At 43.0% G+C, this 12,656-nt stretch overlaps 1 protein-coding gene across 7 annotated transcripts in view; it reads right to left on the reverse strand.

Moving 5' to 3' along the window:
- The window catches only part of TSGA10 (testis specific 10), an 89,948-nt gene that overhangs the window by 1,025 nt on the left and 76,267 nt on the right, over positions 1-12,656 (reverse strand). For 6 of the 7 annotated variants that reach the window (XM_075916692.2, XM_075916708.2, XM_075916689.2 and 3 more), the window contains exons 16-19: positions 10,667-10,876; positions 7,444-7,646; positions 6,980-7,090; positions 402-536 (exon numbers count right to left, since the gene is read on the reverse strand). In XM_075916692.2, coding sequence (XP_075772807.1) covers positions 402-536; positions 6,980-7,090; positions 7,444-7,646; positions 10,667-10,876 — 659 coding nt within the window. The remainder of the gene's footprint in view (positions 1-401; positions 537-6,979; positions 7,091-7,443; positions 7,647-10,666; positions 10,877-12,656) is intronic. The other variant, XM_075916690.2, reaches the window with a different exon arrangement.

The following is a 12,656-nucleotide window of genomic DNA, read 5'->3' on the forward strand; positions in this document are numbered from 1 at the left end:
TTGTTTTCTTCTTTCAATTCAGACTCTTAATGACTGTGGCTGCAGTCTGTCCAGTTTGTATAAGCTGTCAAAGAACTGAAGGAGTTATTGCTACTTTAACCATTCAAGTCCCAAAACCCAAACAAAAGGAACAAAGAAAAACAACTCCAAGTATTTTCCTTTGAAAATTGAAGGCTTTGTAATACACAACCCTTTGTCTAGCTAAAACAAATAATTTTATTAAACCAGTAGAAATTCTTGAGTGGACAAACTTCAATTGTTTCATATCAATTTAAATTAATTCAGTAACTTAAATCAGTGGAACGTTTATATGTAGACAACACCTAAGAAAGAACTATACCTTCCCCTTGGCTAATTCCTGAAGATTATGCTGGGTATTATTTGTTTCTTGAATGACTTACCCGTCTAAAGACCTGTCCAGAGTCCAATCAGGAGATCGATGGAGAGTACGTTCAGGTGATGATGTCCTTAAAGTAGAGCTTAATTGGTATGAAGTAGTAAGACTCTGGCGACGAAGTTCTTGTACAGCACGTTCCCTACATCAAAATGGTAATTTATTTTAAAGGACACATTACCAACAGGGGAGCAAAGCCTTTCTATAAGACTCTACTTTAGATCCAAAATAGTCTTATGTTATAATATGGAGTGCAATAAAAAAGAGGGTGCATAAATGTTTTGTTAGCACAGCTCAATAGAGAGCAGTCAACATATAAATCACAAAGTGGTAGGCAGAAATACAGTTGAACGCTGTTTATCTGACCCTCCATATTATTTGAACAGCCAGCGGATACACATCCAGATGTGACTGATATCTTCTGTGGCCATTAGACAGTGCTGTGGCTTCTCACTTTCCCATCGTCTGGATTATCTGATTTGGTACCTGTCCCCCAGTTAGATTGGATAAACAGGGTTTTACTGTACTGCACAAGGCTTGGACACATATTCAATGCACTAAAGATAAACTGTTCTGCACTTTTAGCAATATTTATCCACTAGAAGAAATACTAAGCAGAACATTCTTTTGCACTTCTCTGGTGGTTGCTCAGATTAAAGCTAAAAATTCCTTACAGTGATGTTAATCCCAATCTCTTAGCCAGTGTTTTCTTTCTTGCACTCTTCGGGGTTCTGCAAGAGCATGTAATAACTGCTCCATTTCCCTATGGGCAATGCCATAGGTGTTTCTAGCACATTACTTTTTAAGACTACTTAATTGTCTGGATTATGAAAAATATTATCAAGCCCAAATGTTTATTGTATTCATTCTACTGGTGCCCAAAATCAGAATTTTCTGATACAAAATATATTGCTATCTGTGCTACACAAAGAAGAGAAGACATCAGTATATTAATCTAAGATAAAACAGTATTAAATAGATTTTGGAGGTATGTTCACAAAATGATCTGTTAAAGCAAATATTCTGATTGATACAGAAAAGCAGCACTATCCCACTCCTCTCTGCCTCCACCTAGCTCTGGCTTCTGCTGCAGCTTCATTCCAAATCCAGCCCAGCTAAATTCAGTCTCAGCACCTTATTCTGCCCTGAGCTGCAGCTTCATACTACCCTCTCTTCCATCACTAGCCCCATTCCATCCCCTGTACATTCCTAGTTCAGCTCTGTTCTCATTTCCTCTCTGCTCCCAGGCCAGCTCTGCCTCTCATCCCAGCTCCTTTCCTAGCACCAGTTCTGCCCCTCGCTCCGCCTTCAGCCCAAGCTCTTCTGCTGAGTCAAATGTGCAGTAATGGAGGCATAGGCACTGCTCCCCCTCATCTTAGGTCCTGTCTTCACTGCATCCTTTCCCCCACCCTGCCTCTTCCCTTCTCCACTCTATTCTAGACCCCAACAACATTCCACTCCTTCCCCCAGTGCTCATCCCTCGTCTCACCACCTCTTCCTGCCTCTGCCAAACCGCTATTTCAAAATACATTTGAAATAGCGGAGGGCTTATTTCGAATTTGGTAAACCTCATTCTATGAGGAATAATGCCAAATTTGAAATAGCTATTTCGAAATAAATGCTGTGTAGACACCTATTTCGAAATAGGGGGCCTTCAGCCTTTCCAGGGAGCCCTGGTGGCCACTCCAGCCTCAACCAAGAACACTCCACTCCCTCCCCTGCTCCCCGGAGCCATTAAAGGGGTAGTCTCTGGCCACAGTGCCTATGCCATCTCCGAGCCTGCCAGCCCAGATGCAGCAGTCACTGCCCCTGACCCAGTGGCCCCAAAACATGAGCCAGCAAGCCACTGGCAGCCAGCCCTCCACTGCTCCCCAGGAGCAGTTTGCCAGCTCCCAGGAGCCTGCCAGGGCCCGGAGAAGGCGGGCGCCTTCCTGGTCCAGGGCGTAGATCATGGACTTTATTCAGGTTTGGGGGGGTGCCCCCAACATCCATGATCTCCGCACTAGACGGAAGAACATGGCCGTCTATGGCAGGATAGCTGCCAGCCTGGCCACCAAAGGCCATATGCGAACCCAGGAGCAGGTTTGCATGAAAATCAAGTTGGTCCGGCGAGACCCCCAACCCTGAGCTTCCCCTCCCCTTTTTTTCCCTTGCTTCCCCCTTCCAGCTCCCTCCTCCCAGGTTTCCTCCTCCCCTCTCCCACCCTCTCTCTTCCCCTCTCCCACCTCCTTTCCCCAGTCTCACCAGAGTTTCATTCCCTCCCCCCCAGTTTTGTTAAATAAAGAGAGTTTGTGTTCATGAAAATATGTGTATTTTATTTTACATCAGGAAGGGGGTTAGGGAGGGGTAAGTGGAAAGACATGAGGGAGGAATGAGGCACAAGCCCCCAGTGGGGCACACCAGGGAGGCTCTTAGTGCTTCTCAGGGTGGAAGCTCTCCCTCAGGGCCTCCTAGATACTGACAGCCCCCTGATGGACCTCCTGGATGGCAGCCTGCAGAAAGTGCAGCCAGGCTTGCAGCAACACATCCAAGAGAAGCACCAGAGTGCCCAGGGGCAACTCTGGCTCCATGCTGCAGAGTGCTGTGATGTCCTGAGTGAGGGCAACCAGAGCATGCAGAGACAAAATGCTTTGCTGTCCCTCATCAAGGTAGACAAGCAAGCAGGGAAACCTGAGAACTGGCTCTCCAGGGGGGTCCCTTTAAGCACAGACCTCACATAGCCTCAGGCAGCAGCCCCACACAGTAAGTCCTGACCTGGTGCCCTGCCGGAACTGGTTCCGGCCAGCCTTAAATGTGATGCAGAGTCCACTCAGTGTGGATGCAGTATTTCAAAATAGTAAAATGCTATTTTGAAATGCATTTTGTGTGTAGACGCGTTATTTCAAAATAAGCTATTTCGAAATAACACTGTAGTGTAGACAATTTGCAAATGAATTGTAGCTCTGCAGTTTCTCTTTGAAGTCTGTTTTTGAAGTTTTTTAAAATCTGCTACTGTGTGTTACCAGGAAGACTGAAGTGTTCTCCTACAGATTTTTGTGTGTTACCATTCCTGATATTTGATTTGTGTCCATTTATTCTTTTACGTAGGGACTGTCCAGTTTGGCCGATGTATATGGCAGAGGGGCATTGTTGGCACATGATGGCATATATTACATTGGTATATGTGCAGGTGAATGAGCCCATGATGGTGTGGCTGATGTGGTTAGGTCCTGTGATGGTGTCACTGGTGTAAATATGTGGGCAGAGTTGGCACTGAGGTTTGTTGCAGGGATTGGTTCCTGAATTAGAGTTACTGTGGTGTGGTGTATAGTTGCTGGTGAGAGTTTGCTTCAGATTGATGGGCTATCTGTGGGTGTGGACTGGCCTGCCTCCTAAGGTCTGTGAAAATGAGGGATCATTGTCCAGGGTGGGTTATAGATCACTGATGAGGCGTTGGAGAGGTTTTAGCTGAGGACTGTAGGTGATGGCTAGCGGTGTTCTGTTATTTTCTTTGTTGGTCCTGTCTTGTAGGCTTCTGGATATACATCTGGCTCTGTCAATCTGTTTCCTCACTTCCTCTGGAGGGTACTGTAGTTTTAAAAATGCTTGGGGAAGATCTTGTAGGTGTTTGTCTCTGTCTGAGGGGTTGGAGCAAATGCTTAAGCACTAAGGTACAATCGCATTTTAAAGGCCAACAACAAAAGCAGTTTCTCCTCTCTTGGGGTGTGTCCAGACTCCATGTCTCCGTCGACGGAGGCATGTAGATTAGCCAGATCGGAAGAGGGAAATGAAGCCGCGATTAAAATAATCGCGGCTTCATTTAAATTTAAATGGCTGCCCCGATCTGCCGATCAGCTGTTTGTCGGCAGATCGGGAGAGTCTGGACGCGATGCCCCGACAAAGAAGCCTTTCTTCATCGACACAGGTAAGCCTCGTGAAACCAGGTTTACCTGTGTCGATGAAGAAAGGCTTCTTTGTCGGGGCATCGCGTCCAGACTCTCCCGATCTGCCGACAAACAGCTGATCGGCAGATCGGGCAGCCATTTAAATTTAAATGAAGCCGCGATTATTTTAATCGCGGCTTCATTTCCCTCTTCCGATCTGGCTAATCTACATGCCTCCGTCGACGGAGGCATGGAGTCTGGACACAGCCTTGGTGTTCAGACCTCCACATCAGCGCTAGAAGTGGACCTCATCCTCCCTTACTGAATTGACCTCGTTATCTCTAGCCTTACTCTTGATTGGTACTCTTTTCATTTGTCTGTATATTTACACCTGCCTCTGGAATTTCCACTACATGCATCTGACGAAGTGGGTCTTTGCTCACGAAAGCTTATGCTCCAATAAATCTGTTAGTCTGTAAGGTACCAGAGGACTTCTCATTGTTTAGCTGGTGTGAGGCACTTGGGTTTTGGTGGGTGCTAAGCAACTGCTAATTTTTTATCCAAAGAGTCCACACTATGAATGGAGGATAGGTGCAGACAGATTCCATTACTGGGGGGGAAGGGTGAAAGGAAAAGTATGTGCTCCACCATTGTAGAACAATAAAAATTGACTTGAGAAAGTGAAATTATGCAGGAATACCAATTTTGTTTCATAAATCTGATGCATATGATACAACTCCATAGCTTGGTATGTTGTCATTGTTTACATAAATGAATTGAAATATAAGATGTGCATTTTACCAGAAGGCTTATATTACTGATATTTATCATAACCAGGGACCATGGATTTCTGAGATATTTCTATGTGTGGCAAGCATGTCTCCAGATCAAAAGGCAACTGCTCTTTAAAGAGATTTTACTCATGTAGCATCAGCAAATGGTTAAATTACTCAATCCTGTTCCTTTATTTTCAGTATAAAAATGAGGTTGATGATGTCCATGACTGTGTTTTGAAAATGTATAGCCCATGATCAGTTATAATTCTATTTTAATTACAAAGAGATCAAATCAAAAGGTTGAGAACTATTTGCCTCGCATTTTTCTATAGGCGAAGCCAGTGAATTTTTTTTTTTTCAAAATACTTCAGAGTTTCCTGTACAGGCAGTCCCCGGGTTATGTACAAGATAGGGACTGTAGGTTTGTTCTTAAGTTGAATTTGTATGTAAGTCGGAACTGGCGTCCAGATTCAGCTGCTGCTGAAACTGACCAGAGGCTGACTACAGGAAGCTGACTACAGGAAGCTGATCCTGGAATCAGCCGCTGATCAGTTTCAACAGCGGCTGAATCTGGACGCCTGGGACAGAGCAGCTGGGGCGCTGCCGGGTAGGTCCCCGCAACGCCGCACCTCAGCGCTGCGGGGACCAACCCAGCAGCACCCCAGCAGCTCTACCCCAGGTGTCCCCAAGTCAGCCGCTGCTGAAACTGATCAGCGGCTGATTCCAGGAAGCCCGGGGCAGAGCAACTCTACCTCGGGCTTCCTGTAGTCAGCCGCTGGTAAGTTTCAACAGCGGCTGACTTGGGGACACCTGGGGCAGAGCAGCTGGGGTGCTGCCGGGTTGGTCCAGTAGTGCCGAGGAGCACCCCAGCTGCTCTACCCCAGGCGTTGGCGAGAAAAGCCTGGTCTGCTGGGGGGGGGGCACACTAGCTGTGCGCCCCTCCCAGCAGACCAGAGAGATGCGGAGCAAAGCCACGGAGTACCCGGGCAGTGGGACAGCCCAGACGCGCCACGGTCTCGCTGCCCGCGGCGTGTCTGGGCTGTCCCGCTGCCCGTGTCCTCCGAGGCTTTGCTCCGCCTCTCCCTGGTCTGCTGGGGGAGGCCCTCCCAGCAGACCAGGGAGACGCAGGCGGCGGACCGCCGAGATGCGCCGCGGTCCCGCCCGCATCCTCCACGGCTTTGCTCCGCGTCTCCCTGGTCTGCTGGGGGCCGCCCCCAGCAGACCAGGGAGACGCAGAGCAGCTTTTCTTGCCCCGGAGGACGCGGGCGGTGGGACCGCGGCACGTCTGAGCGGTCCCGCCGCCCGCATCCTCCAGGGTGAGAAAAGTCCCGTTCGTAACTGCGGATCCGACATAAGTCGGATCCGCATAAGTCGGGGACTGCCTGTATTCCTTCTCCATCCCTCTATACCCTATTTCCTTTAACGTCTTTCCTTCTTTTGGCTTTCCTACTCTTCTTTCTATAGATCTCCTCTTCTCCATGCTCCTTTTTCCTCTACTTTCTCTCTTTCTTCTCCTCCCTTTCTAGGTTTGTTCAGATTAGCTAGCACTTCCAAAGTTAAGGTGTGGATGGTGTGGAAAGAAAGCATATGAAAACTGTCAAGAGGTTGTTTTGTTTGAAAAGCAGTTGTATTGATCTATTAGGATTCAAGTATTACAATATGATCAACTGGCTATAGGAGCATTATGGGTAACAGTTTTTCAATTAACATTTTTCAATTTTAAAATTTTGTTTGCATGTTTTTGCCATAGCCCTGGAATTAAAATAAACATGGACCCTGATTTGACTGCTTATAAATAATAAAACTAATACGGTGGCAGCACAATGGCATTGAACCCACATCACCCAGTACCTTAAATATTTGGCCATCTTCCTTCAATTAGTCTAATTGTACTATACACTTCATCTAAAATAACATGGGTGATTAAGAGTAGTATAAAAACGTACACTTGCCTTTCAAAGCGCTCTGTTCCCAGCTGCCTTTTGGTGATATCTAGCTCCGACTCTAGCTGAGTTGTTGTATTTCTGAGCTGGGCAAAATCTCTACTCTGAATAGCACTGTAAAGGATATAAAATTGCATGTGCTTAAGAAAAAATGGGCTATTATAACCTTCCAAATACATCAATATACACAATTTAGTCATTAAGGGCTGTACTGGAGTGCAGGTCAAATTAACAATTCAAAAAAGGAGTTAAATAAAAATCTAAAGGGGAAACATAGTGTATGGTACAATTGCTAAACCAAACCAGGGAGTAAATCTTCAACTTTTTCCATCTAAAAAAAAATTCAGATCTAACTGCTCAAAAATATAAATGAAAATAAGCAATATATGTATGTACATCAGAAGACAGACAAAAATTAGTTCTGTTCATATAATAATGTAGCTTTTATCTCTTGGTCGTTTACTCACAGTTTATTTTCGGACAGCAAAAGCTGCTCTTTAAGAAGCTGAATTTCAGATTCCTTTTCTTGTTTGGCTATTTGAGACTGGAATTCTTTCTCTCTGTTAGACACCAGCAAAGATTCCAGATTTTTCATAGAGATCCTTTCATTAGCTAGTTGTTTCCTGAGAAGTTCTACTTCAGAACGAGAAGACTCCCATTCACTCTGCAGCTGAAAGACAAGATTTACAGGCCTTTCATTAATATCTATTTAGCCTATTAGCCATTCTTTAATGTACTGTTTCAACTTTTAATTTAAAATTGCAGGATGGCTGCTGAAATGTAAATCATCTTTCCAGGTCTCAGATGTCCAGCTTTCTACTACCCCACAGTCAAAAAATTCAGTTACCTGTCCTCTCAATTTTCACAGTGTAGTTCTATATAGATCAATACAAAAATCTGCAGCACATGGAAAATGTTAAAAGTTTGGAATCAGCATAAATGTAATTATGAAATACATGGTATAAGGCACACTAGAATATGTAGAATACTGTAATAACAGTATTATTCATGACCACTTTAATTCATAAACATTTCCAATTTTGCATATACTTCGTGCTGCCATAGACTTTTTAGTTTGTTGCTAATTTCTGTAATGGAATGCTGTAGAAAATAGGGACCTATGTGGCAGAGAATACATAGCTTTGGGTAAAATGTACATAAACGATGTGAAAAGCGAGACACAGATTCTGCAACATTCCTTCCTCTCCACAATCACTAATAGCCCTCCTATTTGATGAGCTCATGAAAGGATCCAGCAAATCTGGTAATCTCACTCAGCCCTCATACAGAGGGTAGTTAATAGGCAGATTGCAGGCTTAAACTATAGAATCCTGCAAATCTGTAGAAATCCACATTATATCCATGGACCATTTTTGTAGATCATGGACAGGATACAAACTTTTGTATAAACATAGGGTTCTACTAATATAGAATGCCAGATGCTTTTGAAAGGACCCCAGAAATCTTTTATTTACATATTATCATCATGGTGGGTTTTTTGTATTATTTTCTCCGGAGGAAATTTTTTTCTTCTTAAACCCTTGTTCTCGGAGTGGAGCATAGGTCATCTACAAGTCTCCTCCACTTCACTCTGTCTAGAGACAAAACTTCTAGCTGACTCCAGGCGTACCCCAGTTGTTGTCCTTCAATCTCAGCAGATCTTCTCCAGGTTGTCCGAGGTCTTCCTCTTTCGCATTTTCCTTGCGGGTTCCACATGAGAGCTTGACGGACTATGCTGGATGATGGTTTTCTGAGTGTGACTTAGCCATCTCCACTTTCTACTCTTGATTTGAATGACAAGTGATTCTTGTCCTGCTCTGTTCCAAAGCTCCTCATTTGTGACAAAGTCTTTCCTGTTCTTGATCACAATGGACTGGATTATGAGCAGGACAACAGATGGCCATCAACGGGGCATTGAGTGGACACTTTTCAAATAGCTAGAGGACATTGATTTTGCTGACAATGTCCACGAAAGCATGGAAGAAAAGGTTGCAACACTAGAAAAAACTGCCTCAATGATTGGACTGAGCATTAACAAGGGAAAGGCCAAGACAATGAAGATCAACCAGTCCAACCACAACACCATCACACTGGGAGGGGATGACCTGGAAGATGTGGAGTAGTTCATCTACTTGGGGAGTATTATGGGCAGAGACGGAGGAACAGACAAGGATATCAGTGCTAGGATAGGGAAAGCAACAGCTGCATTCAAGACTCTTCGTCCTATATGGAGTTCACAAATAATATCTGCAAAGACGAAACTGCGAATCTTCAACACAAATGTGAAGAGTGTGCTCACATATGGATGCAAGACCTGGCATACTAAAATGTCTTCAAATCATAAGCTACACACATTCATAAATAGATTCCTGAGGTACAGCCTTCACATCAAATGGAAGAAATTTATACCTTGACAAAAAATAACTAACTACCCAGTTATACAGTATAGGGCTTCCCCTGCAAATTGTATCTGAGGGTATGTCTAGACTACATGGCTCTGTCACCAGAGCCATGTAGATTAGTTTACTAGACATACCCAAATGAAGCGGTGATTTAAATAATCACCGCTTCATTTAAATTTAAATGGCTGCCGCGCTGAGTCGATCAGCTGTTTGTCGGCTCAGCGTGCTAGTCTAGATGCTCCGCGGTCGACATCAAAGGCATTTGTCGACTGCCCCGGTAAACCTCATCCCATGAGGCATAACGAGGCTGTCAACAAATGCCTTTGATGTCGACCGCGAAGCGTCCAGACTAACGCACTGAGCCGACAAACAGCTGATTGGCTCAGGGCGGCAGCCATTTAAATTTAAATGAAGCAGCGATTATTTAAATCGACGCTTCATTTGGGTACATCTAGTAATCTAATCTACATGGCTCTGGCGACAGAAACACGTAGTCTAGACATACTCTGAGTGTCCCCTACATTCTTTTGCAGGAGATCTGAAGAACATTTATCAGTTCACGCTTGAAGCAATGTTCTGGCTATCAAGCTTAGATATAAATTTGTAATTATTGCTACCTATCCCAGCCATATGAAAGAAGAAGGTGGCTTCCCCTATCAGAACTACTTTGACATGAAAAGCTGCAGAATATGCAAGATTCGACTAAAACAATTGACCTACAACCCAGCAAAGAGACTACCAGACCTCACAGAATTATCTTTAAAGGTAGTGGGTCTGTAATAAAGGAGAGGAAAAATAAAGGAAAATGCTGAAAGTCAGGGACAGAAAAGAGGAATGATCTAGTTATGTTGGGAGGAGGGACAAAAGGAAAATAAAAAAGACAGGGAATGACAGGGGAAGCATTATACTGAAAATATTTGAGCAGTATGAAAAGCAGCCAGGTTCTTCAGAGTTTGGGCATCTCAACATTAATTCTGGGAAAAGTCTGTGCTAGCAACCAGCTGCTCCAAAGAAAGATGCACCAGGTATATGGATTTAAAATCTTAGGTTCACATTGTCAGAAGTGACTAATAATTTTAGCTTACTCCATTTCTGAGATGTTCAACTTAAGACACCTCAAGGGGCCCGATTTTCAGAAAGTACTGTGCATCGGCCCTCTGAAGACCATGCCCTTTTGATACATTTCAAGTCATCACCAGTCCTTTTGAAAATTTAGACCCAAGGCACCAAAAAAATTCTTATATATTTGGAAGAAAAATTAAATTTCATTTTATATTATTTTACATACCCTTTCTACTTCTTGAGCTGTAGAGTTTAGCTGCCGATTTAGTAGTTCTTTGCTAGAGTCTAATTTAATACATAGCTCTCGTGTAGATGTGAGATCCGCAAGTACAGAGACTTTCTCCAGCTGCACATTCTGAAGTTCCTCTTCCATTTTCATGAGAGACTTGTTTATGGTAGAAATCTGTGACTTGTAGGCTTTTTCTGTTGATAAGTGCTGCCAAAACCAAATGGTCTAAGTTAAGTAACTACTTGTACTAAAAACTATTTAATACTATGCACAAACCTGATATTGCCAGAAAACAATCCATATTGATTTTGAGAAACCTTCCATGGAAAATAAAAAAATCCTTGTGCATTCTTTTGTAAAACTTAGAACTTCTGAAAGATTTTAGAGTAAATTTTAAAATAAAACTTTTCACACGTCTTGTATTGAATAACTACAGAAAACCTTGTTTATGATCATAAAGTTGTCACTGACACTTTGGAATCCATTTGGGATTTTGCAGTGCTGTGGAGTGGATAATCTTCAGAATTCTGCTTTCAGCTTGATCTTTAGTTTCATAGCAGAACTACTTATCTGAACAATAAATAAATACTTTGTATGTACAGAAAACAGACTGAAAAAGAAAAAATGAATATTTAGATATTGTGAATAATACTTACATTGCTGTTACTTGTAAAATGAGATGTTCCTATGGAAGTGACCAAAAATAAATCACAGCAAAGAAGTATTCACAAGATCACAGCCACAGGTCTTCTCATTAACATCCTTGTTTAGGCAGAGCACATCGTGGTTTACCAAGTATGTTCCAATTTGAGGCCTTAAGAACGGCTATATTGGGTCAGACCAAAGGTCTGTCTAGCCCAGTATCCTGACTGTCTGCTCTCATGGCTAATACCAAATGCCCCAGAGGGAGGGAACACAACAGGTAATCTTCACGTGATCCCTCCCCTGTCACCCACCTCTGGAGAAACAGAGGCTAGAGACACCATTCCTACCCATCCTGGCTAACAGCCATTGATGGACCTAACCTCCATGAATCTATCTAGCTCTTTTAAAGAGCTGTTAAAGTCCTAGTCTTCACCACATTCTCTGGCAAGGAATTGCACAGGTTGGCTGTGTGCTGAGTGAAGAAAATCTTCCTTTTGTTTGGTTTAAACCTGTTGCCTAATAATTTCATTTGGTGACCCTTAGTTCTTATATTGTGGGAACAAGTAAATAACTTTTCCTTATTCACTTTTTCCATGCCAGTCATGATTTTATAGACCTCTATCATATCCCCCCCCTTGGTCTCCTCTTTTCTAAGCTGAAAAGTCCCAGTCTTTTTAATTTCTCTTCATATGGGACCCATTTCAAATCCCCAGTCTTTTTTGTTGCCCTTTTCTGAACCTTTTCCAATGCTAATATATCTTTTTTGAGATGAGGTAACTACATTTGTATGCAATATTCAAGATGTGGGAGTACCATGGATTTATATAGAGGCATTAAGATATTCTCTGTTTTACTCTCTATCACTTTTTAAATGATTCCTAACCTTCTATTTGCTTTTTTGACTGCCACTGCACACTGAGTGGATGTTTTCAGAGAACTATCCACAATGACTCAAAGATTTCTCTCTTGAGTAGTTGTAGCTACATTAGTACCCATCATATTGTATGTATAGTTGGGATTATTTTTTTCCAATGTGCCTTACTTTACATTTATCAACATTTAATTTCATTTGCCATTTTGTCTCCCAATCTCTTAGCTTGGTGAGATCTTTTTGAAGCTCTTTACAGTCTGCTTTGGTCTTAACTATCTTGAGCAGTTTGGTATCATCTGCAAATTTTGCTACCTCATTCTTTACCCCTTTCTCTAGATCATTTATAAATAAGTTGAATAGGATTGGTCCCAGGACAGATCCTTGGGGGATCCCACTAGTTACTTCGCTCCTCTCTGAAAACTTACCATTTATCCCTATCCTTTGTTTCCTGTCTTTTAACCAGTTATCAGT

The sequence above is a fragment of the Pelodiscus sinensis genome, chromosome 1 (assembly GCF_052426305.1).
Source record: "Pelodiscus sinensis isolate ZL-2025 chromosome 1, ASM5242630v1, whole genome shotgun sequence".
NCBI classification, from domain to species: Eukaryota; Metazoa; Chordata; order Testudines; family Trionychidae; genus Pelodiscus; species Pelodiscus sinensis.